Source organism: Spinacia oleracea, chromosome 2, assembly GCF_020520425.1.
Source record: "Spinacia oleracea cultivar Varoflay chromosome 2, BTI_SOV_V1, whole genome shotgun sequence".
Taxonomy (NCBI): domain Eukaryota; kingdom Viridiplantae; phylum Streptophyta; class Magnoliopsida; order Caryophyllales; family Amaranthaceae; genus Spinacia; species Spinacia oleracea.
Window position 1 is genome coordinate 89629042 of NC_079488.1, and position 17680 is coordinate 89646721.

Consider the following 17680-nt stretch of genomic DNA (forward strand, 5'->3'; position numbering starts at 1 on the left):
ACACAGTATTAAGAATCAAGTTCCAAACTCTTACCAACTTGATATTATTTCTGATTCCAACCCTATACGTCCCTAAAAAATCGATCAAATTCGAGGATGCAAAAGTAAATGAAACGACGTTGTTTCAAAATTTGACTTTTGTTTAGCCGACAAATTTATTTTCTCAGGCCCAAACAGATCCGATTGGGCCTACCTGGGCTGCATTTGACACTCTCTGCAAATGAGAGAATAGTTATGTGACTACATCTTTGAGGACTTCGACCATCTCATACCCCCATTCCACTCGTATAGTATTGTGTATACTTGCATTACTTCAACCGGAAAAAGGCAAAATATATTTTTCTTTCTCCACCATCATATGCAATTGAATCTCCATAAAAGGGTTTTACATGCATACGAGTCATAAATAACTAGCGGAGACCATCATCAGTAAACCAGATATACAAATTCGGCTTACCAAAATTACAGTTGCATAAACGAAAACCTGCTACTTCCAACTAGTCTAATACATATACATTGACAAAAGGATTCTTGGACGACATTACTAGTCTTTTCATTACTGAAACTGAATACTGCAAAAATCTTTGATCATCCAGTGTAAGTTGCAGATTCATCCAGCGGTTACAACGAGAAGCACCTTGAATATCTGCTAGCAGAAGATATAAAGCAATCAACACTATGGATATCACAAGAAAGGAAATATACACAACATGAAAAAAATAAAACATTGAACAAAACCAGATAAAACCTTGTAAAACTTGCCTGTTTCAGTATGTCATTTCTGTGGTTTCTTCCACAAAACTCCGATCTTTTTCAGGACATTGCCATTTTTCTTCTTGAAGGAATCGTCATCATAGTCATCCAAGTATGGTGATCTATGTCTCCCACCAACAGGGCTATATTTGTTATCTAAAGGCAATGATCCAGTTCGCTCCACATATTTCCCATTGCTTCCAGGTGACAGCATAGAAGCAGCAGCTTCAGCTGCCTTTCTCCACTGATCAGACTGCACTTTAAGTCTTCTTAGCTCTGCCTCCAAATCTGCATTTGCTGCTTGAGATGCCTCTAGTTGCTCAACAACCCTCGCTGTTTTACTGTTACTCTTATCTACTTCTTCCATCATGTACGCTAGCTTTGTCACTGCCTCTTGCTCGGCAGCTCGGGATGCATCCACCTCAGCAACGGCTTGGTCATTTTCAACACTCTTGTCCATTTCCCGTTTACTGATTTCTAGCTTCAGCATTTCATTCTCCTCTGATATGCTCTGTAGTTCTGTCTCCTTATCCATCAAATTTGCTCTTAAATCAGATACATGTTCCCTCAGCTTTTTCAGCTCATTGTCCACTTCCTGCTCAATTTGGCATCCTAAAGATTTCTCAAGCTTCAGATTCAAGCTATCATTCTCATCTGAAATGCCTTGCAATTCAGTTTCCTTATCCATCAGGTTTGCCTTCAGCTCTTCAATATTTGCACTAGCTTTCTTCAACTCCACTTCCAGCTCAGTCTCTCTTAAGCTAGATTGCAACTTGATTTTCTCCAAGAGTTGAGATGCATTTCCAATCTGCGTGCTGTTGTGAGATCGTTCTTCATTGTATCTTATCTCAGCAGCTTCTAATGCGCATTTAAGATGTCTCACATCGGACTTTGCAGCTTGTAGCTCTATCTGAAGCTGATGGACATCCTCTGGCAATATCTGATCACCAGCGGTTTCAAGAGAATTAACGCTGCTGAGTTTCATGAGGTCCACCTTAAGTCCTTGGACGACTCCTTCAAGATAGCATGCATGTGCTTTTGACTGCTCTAGTTCAGAAGTAACAGAATTGTACGCTTCTGTGGATCTGTTGACATCTGATCTGAGGGCTTTTACAGTTTCCTTAGCTGCTTCTAGTTGGAGTAGGGTTTCCCTGACTAGCTCCTGTGCTTGAGCTTCAGATACTCTAGATTCTTTTAGCTCTTGTTTCATGCTTTCAACAACAGAGAGAGTTTCAGCCAAGTTATCTTTCAAGCTTTGGAGCTCGGAATGTGCAGTTTCACTTTGTTTAACCTGTACGTCACCAGATTCAGTCACCTTCTCAAGATGCAGCTTTAGCTTTTCAATTTCGTCCAAGGCTGAAGCTAAAGCAGCTGAATCAATCGAGTGCTGCTTGCGAACAGACTCAATCTGAGATTCCCATTCTTGTTCCTTTCCCTCTGAAATTTTTTCAAGATCTACAATATTTTCTTTCTTTGAAGCAAGATGTTCACAAAGTTGCTTTTCGGATTCTTCTAGTTTTGAAGAAACATCTGCTAGTTGCCTTTTCGCTTCCTCTGCATCTTCCTGAGCCTCCTTTTTAACCGATTCAGAAGCAACCAGTTGGTCTTTCACCTTTTTCAAATCATCCTGGAGTTTGGAAATCTGCGATTCTAATTCCGACAATTTGCTTGGTCGTTTCTTCTGAGAGGTTACAAAACAAAAGAAAAAGATCAGAAATTGATGGAAAATTGCTAAAACTCAGCCTGTCCATGCAGCCCAGTAAAAAGAAAAGTTGAATTTTATGAACAGATTGAACACCCAAGAGGTAAGAGAGAGTTTTATACAATGACTGGCATCTACCAAGAAATAAGAAGCATTCCATATTGTAACGAACCAATTCAAAGACGTGAAACAGAATCTAAAATAACTTTCATGGAAAAACCATAACTTTGTACCTAAAAAGTGAAGGACTAAGTTAGTTAGAGTACCTCCGAAATTGGGCTCCTTGGTGATCTACGCTCCGAAACTTTAGGACTTCGGTTAGGAGTCTTAGCAGTAGCATTACTTGACGGGGATGAGGAGCTCAGCTCAGCTGAAGTTATTTTCAGCTGTCTGACTGGTCTTGTGGAAACTTTCTGAGGTGACTCCTTGGGACTTCCTCTGCTTTGAAGGAGGAGTTAGGTAATGAACAAACAGGTAATAACTCGAAATAGAAAGTAAAACAGAAAGCAAGACATTATTATTTTAGTTAAGTTCTTGAGTAAAACAGAAAGCAACTTCCTCTCGAGTGCCTGAGTATGACTAGGTCCAAGTTCAAACCTGCAAACCAGCAGTTCATTTTGTTCCTCCTTTACTTTTTGTTGTTTCCTTTGAAGAACATATCTACTTTTATTTTTCTCTAAAGTCCAACTTTAAATAGTTTTCTAGAACTATATTCCTAACTCTAGTAAAATTATTACAGTGGCTAGAATATAAAATAATGCGAGTCTTCTTACGTGCAAGCATAAATTTTAGTTTCTCGTGATGGTCTAATTTCTCATTGTCAAAATTAATGGACCGGTGTTCACTAGTTTAACAGGTATTTCGTCTTTGATACTTCTTAAAATTGTTTACAACTTTAATATTATTCCTAGGTTATACAAGTATAATTCATTTTAGAAACTATTTTTAGTTTGGTATTTATATTTTCATAGACCTGATATGCATATTTGGCCCCCGTTAGAAATGAGTATTGGCTTCGTCCTTGATGCTAGATCATTTAGCATGTTATCATATTAGCTTCTTGCTGGAAAGAAGAATCCATGTGAAGAACAAACAAAAATAACACAACAAATAAGAAAAGAACTAACCCAAAGAAGTATACAACTAAATGGGTTTCGGTATCCCAAGGTTGGTTCCCAACTCCACCTCCCAGTAGATAACGTTTTATTAAAACAACTGTTTTATCTAGTTTGAATACCGAATTCATTTTTGTAAAAGGGCTTATTCAAGTAACCTCATTAGTTATAACCTGGATTGTCTATTTCGTGTAAAAGGGCATGTACTTTGGTTGCCTTGGGGAGAGAGAGATAACATCATAACAAAGTTGAGAACTTGAGATTTGAGGGCATGTTGTGGTGTTTATATGGAACCGTGCAACTCAGATTGTTTATGAAGATGGTGAACTACAAGCAATGCTGATCCTGGTGGTGAATATCACAGAGAAAAACAGCCTTGTGAATGTTAAAACTGTATGTAATATTATCGTTACAAATCTTCCAGGCTCTGATTATTTTTTGCAACTGACACTGGATTTTATTGTAATCAAATCATTGCGTTTAGTCCCTATCCTCAAGCCTATAAAAGATTTACCCTCAAGTTAAATCAACAAATCACAAACTCTCAAACACGTTTCCACCCTGCCTTGCTCTAAACCAAGGGCAGATACGACTAAAGGTGCGTTCTATTCGCCTGATTTTCACTTATTTTTTCTGAATTTATCCAATCTGAACTTAACTGAACTTATCAAAACTTATTTTAGTTATTAATTGTACTTGGTCAACCCTTATTTTCCCTGAACTTATCTTATTTGAACTTATGTTTCCTGAAATAAGTGGAAATAAGTTGAACAGAACAGAGCATAAACCAAAAATAAGAAAAACAGAGGACAAAAAAGTTATAGAGCAAGACTTTCCAACAAATGAACAACTAGGCAGCCAATTAGCTCGAAATCAACCAACAAGGTTTCTCCAATACCAATCTCTTTACAAGAATGCATTAGGAGCAAATCTAAGCATTTATTCATCTTTCAACAAAAAGAAAATTGACAACACAAAGACAAAGGGATAGTCTACAAACAACTTGTTACAAGGAATACAGAAAACCATTGACAACTTTGACAATCCACATTCAACCACACAATGAACATAGACTCGAAAGGGAAAGTTAAGTACATTACTAACCTCAAAACCTTTTACACCTCCACATTCAGTCACAAAAAGAAATGAAAACAAACTGGAAAAAACTCAAATAAGATACCATACCTTGCCTTTCCAGTCTGCATAATGGAACACAACTCTTCCCTCCCTTTAACACAACACAAGGTGTGAATTTGCAAATGGGGGCACTAGTATTAGATCTTCTTCACACAATCAATGCTGTTTTGGACCCCACAAAACTCTGCAGACAAACAGAAGCACAGCAATCACATAACACACACAATATCAATAATCCAAAATAAAAACTAAAAAATAAAAAAGAATCCAATGCATATGAAATTTAATATCAGTTCACCAAGAACCATACCTATTGGGCAAATTGATAGAATTGTCATAAATTCATGATAATGTGACCATTTTATTTCTTCTTCTTTTTGAAAAATATTGAATGTTTTCCAACGGTTCTATAAAAGCAACATTATTATAAGCACGAGGGAGTAGGTATACTTGGACAGTATAAACTACCCTTAATGGGCCCACCAAAAAGGGTAAATTAGGTATAATACAATTATTTTGGTAGAATTATGGCCGAGAATTAAGGCGTAATGGCACATGTCAAATGAATCATATTGTAACATTAGATTTTAATTTCCATGGCCTACAATTATAATTTATAAATATAATATCAAAATTCTATTGTAATAGAATACAACAAACAAACAAACAAAACATTTATATGAACAAAAATGAAAATAAATAAAAGACAGAAAAAGGAAGCTAAACTTTGTTCAGATGTTTTTAATGTACCTTTTCTGGGAATATTTTTAAAGATAAGCTTACACAGTTACACAACATAAATCACCACAAAATTAAAAGTTTAAAAAGATATGTAAGAAACTAGCTATGGAGTATGGAATCAACGATATAGACAGCATTCGATCCGAGTTTGGCTAACAAAATGACCCACATTATGATTCTAATGACAAACGCTTTTACAAAAATATGAGTAGATTTGATAAAAATAAATAAAGAAGGAGCATGAGACTTGAAACCAGGGCATCATCATTATTCATTACACTTTTCAAAACCAAAAAATATACTTTAAAAAACAAATTTGTTTAAGAAAAAAGGAAGCAAAAAAACCCCACTAAAAAGGAACAAAAATGGTAAACACTAAACATCCAGTTAATTAACTTCACTTTAAAAGTTAAAAATCCTGTTTAAAAAATAAAAAAGAACAAAAAACAAAGAAGAAGAATGTAAACTGTAGACTGTGTAGTACTCCGTTCTTCCGTAGTAATTACTAGCATTTAGTTATGATAATCTCACCTCAATAAAATCGGAAGAGCTACTGAAAATGCAGAATGTGATGTTGCCGTTGCTGTGAGTTTAACATTGAAGACAGGAAAAGGGTTAGAGGAGAGAGAAAGAGTGTCAACTGGCAAAGTGAGGAGAGAGAGTGGGGAGAGTGGGGAAGAAAAGGACTCAAGTAGGAGAGAGACAGACAGAGAGAGGGCCGCGGAGTGAGAATTGTTGTTTCCCAAGTTTTCAGAAATTATGTTATTTCTAACTCTGGTTTCACGTCCGGAAACCCGCTTTGCTAATTTCTAATGTTATCCATTTTATCTTTTCAAATTTTGAAAGCTTAATAGAGATTAGTACACCTATGTTTATAATGGTCCTGTTTGGCAATTAGAGGTTGATTGTTGGCTGTTTTACTTGACTGTTTTTGTTGGTTGTTTGATTATTGATTGCTTATAAATATATTTGGTAAAATTAGATGTTGGTTGTAGCTATTTAACTGACATTTAAGAACATTTAATGGGTTTTTTTATCATTTTTTAATAAATACTCCGCATTATGTACGGAGTAAAACGTAATAACAAATAAATAAAATATAAATTAATGTATGGAGTATTATTAATTAGAATATTACTTATTTTAGTAATTAATTAATTAATAATTAATAATTAATAATTAATAATTAATAATTAATAATTAATAATTAATAATTAATAATTAATAATTAATAATTAATAATTAATAATTAATAATTAATAATTAATAATTAATAATTAATAATTAATAATTAATAATTAATAATTAATAATTAATAATTAATAATTAATAATTAATAATTAATAATTAATAATTATTTATTGTAACACCCCGACAATTCTCCCTTTTCTAAAATAACCTTTTTATATAAAACGTAGAGAATTATCAAGGCATTATCGCCCGTGTGAAAACGTACGGCTTATTCAGAATTTTGCAGCGGAAAACATAAAACTAACTTTTAGGTTCATAAGTAATCTTATTACATATTAGGTCCAAAACCAATTAACTGAAATAAGGAAATACGAATAGTACGACAAATTTCAAATCCAAGTTAACAAATTAAATCACTTAATTAAACGAATAGAACTACAAGCTCTCTAATCCCGATCCCAATGATGCATCATCTTCAAACCTGTAGATGGGCAACGCTTATTGATCCTTAGAGACTGCTCACCAAAGATGGGTCATCACAGGATCAATAAGGCATAGCCATGATCAACACACACAAACAAAGCACGTAATCAGCAAAGCTGAGTACTACATACTAAAACAACAACAATCCTAGCATGATACTACCAAACCAACAACCCTAACATGATACTAATAAATATAAGTAAGGACAGACAAAACATAATAAATTGACGATTATACTTGACTAGACTAAGCTAGGCTTAATAACCATAATATTATTTTAGTTGAAATAGACAATGGACCGAGTTGACCATCCAGAAGTCTTCACTAAGGAAGACGAGGTACGGGCGCGACTCCGTAACCTCAGTGACCTGCGATATCGAGGAACGTTTAAATAAAAATAGGACACGGTGATCAATCCGGTCCGAATTAAAGGCCATGGGCTACCACCATGAACCCCAACTCCTGTTTGTCCGTCACTTCAGACGTGCACAGTCTAAAGCTATTGCTATTCAGTTTCACTTTACATGATTTACAAATTGAGATTCCGTTATGACTCAACCATTACATAAGACAGACAATTCACATTTGTTCACAACTGTTTTTATCTTGGAATTAAGTAAGTGATCATAAAAGCATCAATCAAGACTCATTCCAACTTAACCAACCTTTCCTTTAACCATGAGCAACCCTGTATATGGGCATAAAGTTTCAACTTACTAAACAAGGTCCTCCGCCCTTATAAAGTAGTGAAAAGATAGAAAGGGAACAACAACCAATTGATCCAACCCAATCATATAGAATAATCTAGTGTTCCCAACCAACATGTTTGTATCAAACATCCATACTAACATGTTACAGTTCTTATAGTGCAAAATAAGTTCAATAAGTTTGTCCAACAGTATTAAACATGCACATTCAATATAACCCAGTTCGTCCATAATATCAACATCACCAAGTTCAACAATAATATCAACATAACCAAGTTCAACAACAAGATTCAACATGGTTTCAACAATTAGCACACGTTCCAAGCACACAGGTATGTACGTACCTTGTGTAAACAAACTGCAAGACCACTTTAATAATTCAAAAGTCGCCTACAAAGAATTCTCCGCCTAAAAACAACCAACAAGGATTCCCAATCAACTTCTAATCGTTCACAGCTATAATAACACATTCTAACTACATCCTAAACATATTTAGAATTCTTTTTCAATAACAAAACTTGAATATTTGATTTCCTAGCATAAAAATTATTGAATTAGTGATTGAAATTCGTTGAAAACTCTTTGCAAACATCGTACTTTAAATTTCCGGCAATATAACTAATTTCAAACTACTCCAAAACATAATTAGCATGTTTAAAATCATAAAAATAATAATTCAATAACTTATAATCATCCTAACATGAATTTAAAATATTAAAACCTTAAAATTCGTGCTTTAAATAATTCGAATTCTCGTTTCAAACCAATTATATAATCTGCAAATTTAATTATAAATCAAGCGAAATATATAATCTGAAAATGTATAACTTAATAAAAAAAATCATAAATTTAATTCAAGACACATAAATTAAATTATTAAAACGTAATTAAAGCATTAATTAGTTTTAAGGATTTAGAAATTAACCAAAGGAGAGAGGAGGGAAGCTGGCCGACGGCGGGCTGCGCGACGACGGTGCAGGTGGTCGCCGAGGTTGGGCGACGCTTGCTGATGGTGGTGGTTGAAGGTAGTCACGCCGAGGTGGTTGTGCAAGCAAGGGGCTGCGACTGCGTGCGTGACAGGAAGAATAGGGAGGCTGCAACAGTTGGGCGGCGCGGTGCGGCAAGGGAGGCCGTGAGGTGGTGGTCGCGGCTGCAAGCGGCGCGTAGGTACCGGTTCAAATCAACAGAACCAACGAGTGAGGGAAAAAGAAACGAAAGAGATAAGGAAAGAATAAGAGGAGGAGAAGAGATAAGGAGTACCGGAACGACGGAGAAGGGAGGAACGCCGACGGTGGTTAGGCGGCCGAAGGTGACGGCGCAGAGGTTCCGGGAAGCTGAAGCAAGGAGGAGGTTTGAGAAATTTCACGTGAAACAGCAATACGTGATTTTTCTTGTTTGGTGTGGGTTAGAGGGTTTTTTTTTTCCTTTTCCACGTGAAGTTGAAGGAGATGAGAGGAAAGACTTATGGGTTTATCTATCTTGGGCTTCACCAATTTGGGCTAGGATTAAAATTAAGTTTGTTTGAATCCAAAACGGTTAGGATTGTTTTCCAAAGTCAATCGAACGTGTTTTCGTAAAACGAATTGTTTCAATGTAAAGTTCTAAAATTATTTTGATTTCATAAATCGTTAAAAATTTAAAATGTAATTAACTTAAATAAATATACGTTAATTATATATTAATTATTAAAATTCGTAAATTCTATTAAAATATAAATAACTATACGTTAAAATATATTAATAAAATGTATAAAATTACGGGGGATTACAATCTACCCCTCTTAAAAGAAGTTTCGTCCCGAAACTTGACACGAAAATTCACACATTTTTCAAAAGTTTTCAACTTATTCTTACTGTAGGAGTACTTTGTGCCACTCTTGTGCACTCTTTTGCCAACTCAAAGATGCTTGTGTTACTCATGAACACCTTTTTCTTATGCGGAGAATTTATTTACTTTGCACCAACATGTATAAGTTGCTAATAATTAGCATAAAATGCATGAAATTGCTATAAAAGTAGGTAAAAAGCGCGAATTTCTATCGCATTCTACCCCCTTAAAGAAAACGAGTTACGCCCTCGTAACTCATCTCAGGGAATAACTTTTGATACTTCCACTTCATCGAATTATGTCCCCAATACAATATTTTCACTCAAATCATTCCAGCAATGGACTTCTACACTTTTTCCACACAATGCCTCAACATGTGACATCGTAATGCTCGCATGGTAACTATCGATGCACGACAATTCAATCAAATCTAAATGATCTCCCAACTTCTCTTTAAAGTCAATAGTACATGCTCTCAACTTATCTCCCATGGTTTGGTTAGTGCTCTCAAGCTGACCATCGGTTACAGGGTGGAAAGCAGTATCATTTTCAATGTTGTCCCCGAGCTTCAACTGGACCTTATTGCCAAAATTTCAGACTTTTGTGCTCGGTAAGGATCTTACATGTTGCCCTATAAAGGTAATGCCTCCGAATATTCGCATATAACACAATAACAGCTAGCTTTAGGTCATGAGTAGGTTAATTAGTCTCGTAAGGTTTCAACTGACGTGACAACGAGTGTGGGGGTCAAATGTTCTTTTACAATCTGGAAAGCTTTCACAAATTTCTCCCTTCACTCAAACTTTGATTCCTTTTTCATCAGATTGGTCATTGGTCTTGCTATCTTCGAAAAGTCTCTCGGAAACCTCCTATAATAGTCAAATAGGCCTAGGAAACTTCAAACATTAGACACGTTCTTTGGAGTAGGTCACTCACTCACAGCTTGAACCTTAGCAGGATCTACAGACACTCCTTCTGCTCCACTTTCCTTTTCTACTGAACCTCATTACGCCTTTCATGGATGTATAACTCTTGGGCTTCAATTCTAGTATTTCACCAATTCATATATTCCCCTCTTTTCAAGACAACAAATTTCTAACGATCCTGGACCACTCGAATCACCTCTTAATGTTACTCCCTTACGTAACGTAGTTTTCGATCAATATAGTCCTTCACTTTTCCACTGGTGTCACTTATACACACATGACTTCAAGATTTGTATACTTCATTTAAGAAAAAAAAAAAAAACTAGATTCTTTCTAAGCGTCTCCAAAGTAATCCTCAAGATTTCATTATGCTCTTTTTTGCATTCTTTGAATAAATCAGGATACCATCAGTAATATAATAACAAACTTAATTCGGAATTCGTGGGAAATCTCATTCATCAATTCCATATTTATGGCAGGTGCATTGGTTAACCCAAAAGACATTACTCTAAACCCATAATGACAATAACGAGTCCTAATGAGGTATAGGCCCTTATCATCTATCCTCAATTGGTGGTACTTCAACACAAATCAGACTTTGAGAACACACTCGCCCAATTCAATTGATCAAATATGTCATCTACCCTAGGCAAAGGATACTCGTTCTTGATGGTGTTTAGCTCCCTAAAATCGATGCATGATTCCATACTCTTATCTTTCTCCTTAACAAACAACTCTTGCAATTGTGTCTTAATTCGCTCATTTCAGGAGGTGTCATGCTATAAGGTGCTTTGGATATAGGTGTCGTTTCAGGATCTAAGTCTATTGTGAACTCAAAAGCTCTAACAGGTAACATACTTGTAATTTCACTCGGAAACACATCAATGAATCCACTCACAATGGCAACATCCTCGATTGTCACTAACTTCTTTAATCACCTCTGACACACTACAGAAAATAGTTCGTACTCCCTATTCATCAATTTCCTCACTTGCATTACGGAAATAAGTAAAGGTTCTTGGACTTTTCAAAACATCTATATGAGGTCAATTTTCCAATAAGGTTCCTTAAACTTACTTTCTGAACTTCACAATCTACCTTAGCCTTGTACACACTTAGCTAGTCCATCCCCGAAATTACATCTAGGTCCCTCAGACTAAACTTTATCAAATCAGAAGGAAAAACACAATCTTTTGTCTTCAAAGGCAAGTTCTTAAACAACTTGGTACACTTTATGGTTACACCAGTAGGTAGACTAACAGGTAAATCAATCGCCTCGAAATCTACTAACTTCAACTTTTAACAATAGAGCACGAAGTAAAAGAGCAAGTTGCCCCTGAATCAAACAATGTTTTAACTGGCACGGAGTTAATAGAAAAGTACCATAAACTACATCTGCAAAACGTTCAGCTTCACTTCTACTCATAACGAATAGTTTATCCGGAGCCTTATCCTGGTTGTTATTCTCATTAGCAGACTTATGGAAGTTCTCTTAGTTGTTCTACGCCCCTAAAGGCTTCGACCCTAATTTCCTGACTGGTTAAATCCCTACTTTACCTGGTTACCACTCCCATTACCATTTTCATTCATATTTCTCTTGAAATTTCCTTGGTTTTCCCCAGCATTAAACTCTTTTCTTTTCTCCCCAACAACAATATTTTTCTTGTCCATTCTAGACTGCAACCCATAAATATGAGCCGCTCCCCCATACACAAAATCCAAAGATGTAGAGGTTTCCCCACCTAATTCTAAGGTGGTCATGCTATAAATCTGCAATAGTATTCATCGATGGTCATGCTCCCCATACTAATGTTTATGAATTCCTAAACTTTCTGCTTTCTCATAAAAGGTAGGGTAAACCTTTCCCTTAAGGCAGTAACAATTGAATCCTAATTGAATCTTTCAGCAGCGCTAAGCCTAACTCTATTTCTCTCCACTGTAAATCGGCTTCATCTTTCAAATACATGACAACTTGACCCACTCTCATATTCTCAAGACAATTCAAATCCCCAAACAATTTCTCAAACTCTCCAATCTGGTTTTCTAAAAAGGTGGGGTCATCTTTTCCGCCAAGAGGCGAATAGCAACAACTAAGTCATTATTGTTGGCCATTCTAGAACGCGACCTGCAATTAGTATACTCTACTTTAGGTTTGAAACATCACCTATACGTTATCCCATACAATTTAATACTTGAATTGACCATAAAGTTCGCCTCAACCAACAATGTTCACATTAATACACATCATTTATGAAGGCACGACAATCGTTTATGAAGGTGCAACGATCGTCTACAAGATGCAATAATCATTGAAAAATAATCATCCTCGATAATTCACGAAAGACATTCACACACTGCACATAGGGCATAACCTTTTGAATCATATTGGTCATGAGGGTCTAGATTGGCCCTCACTTCCTTTATGTACTCAAATCATTTAATATTATTGTGGCAATTAAATTGATCCACAATTCACACTGAGTATGCAACCAATGGAAAATTAATCCATGACGTGTTACCTAAAGGTTGGGGTATTATGGAATCCTCAAAATAGAATAAAGAACAATTCCTTGAAAACTTTAACTTTTATTGCTAACTCCATAAAGATTTATTACATCCTTCAAAATAATAAAGAACATTTCAAACTTCAATAAACTTTAACTTTAAACTATTGTAGCTTCGCTACTTATTCTCTAAAACATAAAAGAGTTAAATTAACTATTTATGACTTCAAAATATTTGTGGCCTCTTGCCTATCCATTGCTCCTGAAACTTGCGGAGTGAAATTTAGATCTCAAGATCATCAAACTCTTCCTCAGGGTCTTCATCTTCTTCCATATCTTCATCTTGATTAGGCTCATTTGCCACCTGCTGCTCACTTTCGAGATCTGCATCTGAATCACTAGAAATTTCAATGGTTGGCTCATGAGCCACTAGGTTAGGATTCTCTGCCTCAACACCTACATTCTCACTCTCCACGGCTACATCATTTTCCTCTAGGTCATTATTTACACTTACTCCCATAGGTTCTTCTGTAACTGCATCTCCAACATGACTCCCTACGATTTTACCGTCTCTAAACCCACTTTCTGCCGCCTCAATAATGGTGGTCAGAATTTCTGAATCATATTTCCATCTACCATCCCAAGTCCCATATTTAGCCAGGTTTGGAGTTCCATTATCAGAATGCATGTCTTTAAACTTTTCCTTGAGTTCTAGGTATGGAAATTTGTTAGGTAAGCAATTAATGATAGTAGCTGCTATGATATCCTTTCTCATTAAGATAGGTTGCCCTTGAACTTTAGCATAATATTCACATCCAAACATGATTTTCTTCACGTAAATATCTGGGGTTTCTATATCAAGTTTCTCGAAGGATCCTATGTTGGTGTACTTGGAAAGAAACATTTTATTCCTGAAATAAACAATTCCATGTCTCACTAACGTTTTTCCAACCAAATCATAGACAAAGTTCAATAACGCAATAAATTTGGTGGAAGCAAACAATTCTTTATGCACATTTAAATGTAACACTTAAACAATTAGTACACGAACGTTCATAACAATCAATTTCTAATGCTAGCGTTGACTAGCCATTAATGCACATGTAATTCTATCTTATATGCCCTTCTTATACTACCCATCTCTCATAAGCTAAAGCATTGAAATAATTTAAATAACAAGGTAAAAGGACGCTAATATAATAACATAAATAAAAATATAAAATAAATAAAGTAAAATAAATTAAGGAAATGCGTAGCGAATAAATTAGAAAATAAAGTTATTAATTCGAAAAAGATTTATATTTTCTTATAACGAATTCTAACTCTTGAAACAACTAAAAAAATGTACTCATTTTTTTTTTTTTTTTTTTGAATAATAAATAATAAGAAAAATAAAAATGTCGAAAGTATCACTTTAACTTGAATAATAATTTGATTTCGAACTTAAATAAGAAATATCATATACTTTCAAACAAGATAAAAGGAAATCGGCCCCCCAAAAAAAGTACCAATTTTTTTTGAACACTATAATACGTAGAAGCTCGATTTTTAAGAAATTTATTTTAAATAACTAGATAGTTAGGCGCCTAAAATTTTATTAAAGTAAAACCTTAGCTTCTAAATACCACTTTGTAACACCCCGACAATTCTCCCTTTTCTAAAATAACCTTTTTATATAAAACGTAGAGAATTATCAAGGCATTATCGCCCGTGTGAAAACGTACGGCTTATTCAGAATTTTGCAGCGGAAAACATAAAACTAACTTTTAGGTTCATAAGTAATCTTATTACATATTAGGTCCAAAACCAATTAACTGAAATAAGGAAATACGAATAGTACGACAAATTTCAAATCCAAGTTAACAAATTAAATCACTTAATTAAACGAATAGAACTACAAGCTCTCTAATCCCGATCCCAATGATGCATCATCTTCAAACCTGTAGATGGGCAACGCTTATTGATCCTTAGAGACTGCTCACCAAAGATGGGTCATCACAGGATCAATAAGGCATAGCCATGATCAACACACACAAACAAAGCACGTAATCAGCAAAGCTGAGTACTACATACTAAAACAACAACAATCCTAGCATGATACTACCAAACCAACAACCCTAACATGATACTAATAAATATAAGTAAGGACAGACAAAACATAATAAATTGACGATTATACTTGACTAGACTAAGCTAGGCTTAATAACCATAATATTATTTTAGTTGAAATAGACAATGGACCGAGTTGACCATCCAGAAGTCTTCACTAAGGAAGACGAGGTACGGGCGCGACTCCGTAACCTCAGTGACCTGCGATATCGAGGAACGTTTAAATAAAAATAGGACACGGTGATCAATCCGGTCCGAATTAAAGGCCATGGGCTACCACCATGAACCCCAACTCCTGTTTGTCCGTCACTTCAGACGTGCACAGTCTAAAGCTATTGCTATTCAGTTTCACTTTACATGATTTACAAATTGAGATTCCGTTATGACTCAACCATTACATAAGACAGACAATTCACATTTGTTCACAACTGTTTTTATCTTGGAATTAAGTAAGTGATCATAAAAGCATCAATCAAGACTCATTCCAACTTAACCAACCTTTCCTTTAACCATGAGCAACCCTGTATATGGGCATAAAGTTTCAACTTACTAAACAAGGTCCTCCGCCCTTATAAAGTAGTGAAAAGATAGAAAGGGAACAACAACCAATTGATCCAACCCAATCATATAGAATAATCTAGTGTTCCCAACCAACATGTTTGTATCAAACATCCATACTAACATGTTACAGTTCTTATAGTGCAAAATAAGTTCAATAAGTTTGTCCAACAGTATTAAACATGCACATTCAATATAACCCAGTTCGTCCATAATATCAACATCACCAAGTTCAACAATAATATCAACATAACCAAGTTCAACAACAAGATTCAACATGGTTTCAACAATTAGCACACGTTCCAAGCACACAGGTATGTACGTACCTTGTGTAAACAAACTGCAAGACCACTTTAATAATTCAAAAGTCGCCTACAAAGAATTCTCCGCCTAAAAACAACCAACAAGGATTCCCAATCAACTTCTAATCGTTCACAGCTATAATAACACATTCTAACTACATCCTAAACATATTTAGAATTCTTTTTCAATAACAAAACTTGAATATTTGATTTCCTAGCATAAAAATTATTGAATTAGTGATTGAAATTCGTTGAAAACTCTTTGCAAACATCGTACTTTAAATTTCCGGCAATATAACTAATTTCAAACTACTCCAAAACATAATTAGCATGTTTAAAATCATAAAAATAATAATTCAATAACTTATAATCATCCTAACATGAATTTAAAATATTAAAACCTTAAAATTCGTGCTTTAAATAATTCGAATTCTCGTTTCAAACCAATTATATAATCTGCAAATTTAATTATAAATCAAGCGAAATATATAATCTGAAAATGTATAACTTAATAAAAAAAATCATAAATTTAATTCAAGACACATAAATTAAATTATTAAAACGTAATTAAAGCATTAATTAGTTTTAAGGATTTAGAAATTAACCAAAGGAGAGAGGAGGGAAGCTGGCCGACGGCGGGCTGCGCGACGACGGTGCAGGTGGTCGCCGAGGTTGGGCGACGCTTGCTGATGGTGGTGGTTGAAGGTAGTCACGCCGAGGTGGTTGTGCAAGCAAGGGGCTGCGACTGCGTGCGTGACAGGAAGAATAGGGAGGCTGCAACAGTTGGGCGGCGCGGTGCGGCAAGGGAGGCCGTGAGGTGGTGGTCGCGGCTGCAAGCGGCGCGTAGGTACCGGTTCAAATCAACAGAACCAACGAGTGAGGGAAAAAGAAACGAAAGAGATAAGGAAAGAATAAGAGGAGGAGAAGAGATAAGGAGTACCGGAACGACGGAGAAGGGAGGAACGCCGACGGTGGTTAGGCGGCCGAAGGTGACGGCGCAGAGGTTCCGGGAAGCTGAAGCAAGGAGGAGGTTTGAGAAATTTCACGTGAAACAGCAATACGTGATTTTTCTTGTTTGGTGTGGGTTAGAGGGTTTTTTTTTTCCTTTTCCACGTGAAGTTGAAGGAGATGAGAGGAAAGACTTATGGGTTTATCTATCTTGGGCTTCACCAATTTGGGCTAGGATTAAAATTAAGTTTGTTTGAATCCAAAACGGTTAGGATTGTTTTCCAAAGTCAATCGAACGTGTTTTCGTAAAACGAATTGTTTCAATGTAAAGTTCTAAAATTATTTTGATTTCATAAATCGTTAAAAATTTAAAATGTAATTAACTTAAATAAATATACGTTAATTATATATTAATTATTAAAATTCGTAAATTCTATTAAAATATAAATAACTATACGTTAAAATATATTAATAAAATGTATAAAATTACGGGGGATTACATTTATGGAGTATTAAATTATTAATTATTAGTGAATTAGTAAAAGACATGGATAACAAAGTAATTTAGATAGTGAAAAGCCAAAAGCCAACTCCTTTTTAATTTTGGCGGAAAAGCTGATTTTTCAGCTAGCTAAAAAGTCAATTACCAAACATATTTTTTGGTTGTTTGACCAGAT

The 17680-nt window shown here is 35.3% G+C and overlaps 1 protein-coding gene and 1 long non-coding RNA gene across 5 annotated transcripts; both read right to left on the bottom strand.

Annotated features, from left to right (window-relative positions):
* Positions 1–312: 312 nt before the first annotated feature.
* On the bottom strand, positions 313–6237 carry LOC110778236 (interactor of constitutive active ROPs 3). Of its 4 annotated transcripts, none has more exons than XM_021982810.2 (5): positions 5980–6237; positions 4756–4891; positions 2722–2893; positions 763–2434; positions 313–646 (listed from the first exon to the last, which is right to left on the bottom strand). In XM_021982810.2, the coding sequence occupies exons 2-4, from the start codon at positions 4773–4775 to the stop codon at positions 776–778; spliced, it is 1851 nt and encodes a 616-aa protein (XP_021838502.2). In that variant the 5' UTR covers positions 4776–4891; positions 5980–6237; the 3' UTR covers positions 313–646; positions 763–775. The 4 variants fall into 4 exon arrangements, with proteins under 4 accessions (XP_021838502.2, XP_021838501.2, XP_056693243.1 ...); XM_021982809.2 differs by having other exon boundaries at positions 2722–2896; XM_056837265.1 differs by lacking the exon at positions 5980–6237 and adding an exon at positions 5018–5163 and having other exon boundaries at positions 2722–2896.
* A 656-nt stretch (positions 6238–6893) lies between these two features.
* Positions 6894–17452, bottom strand: LOC130467996 (uncharacterized). Its single transcript, XR_008928212.1, has 7 exons — positions 16996–17452; positions 16661–16885; positions 16080–16143; positions 9090–13997; positions 8755–8979; positions 8174–8237; positions 6894–7154 (listed from the first exon to the last, which is right to left on the bottom strand). It is a non-coding gene; the product is annotated as an uncharacterized lncRNA (long non-coding RNA).
* Between the last annotated feature and the right edge of the window lie 228 nt (positions 17453–17680).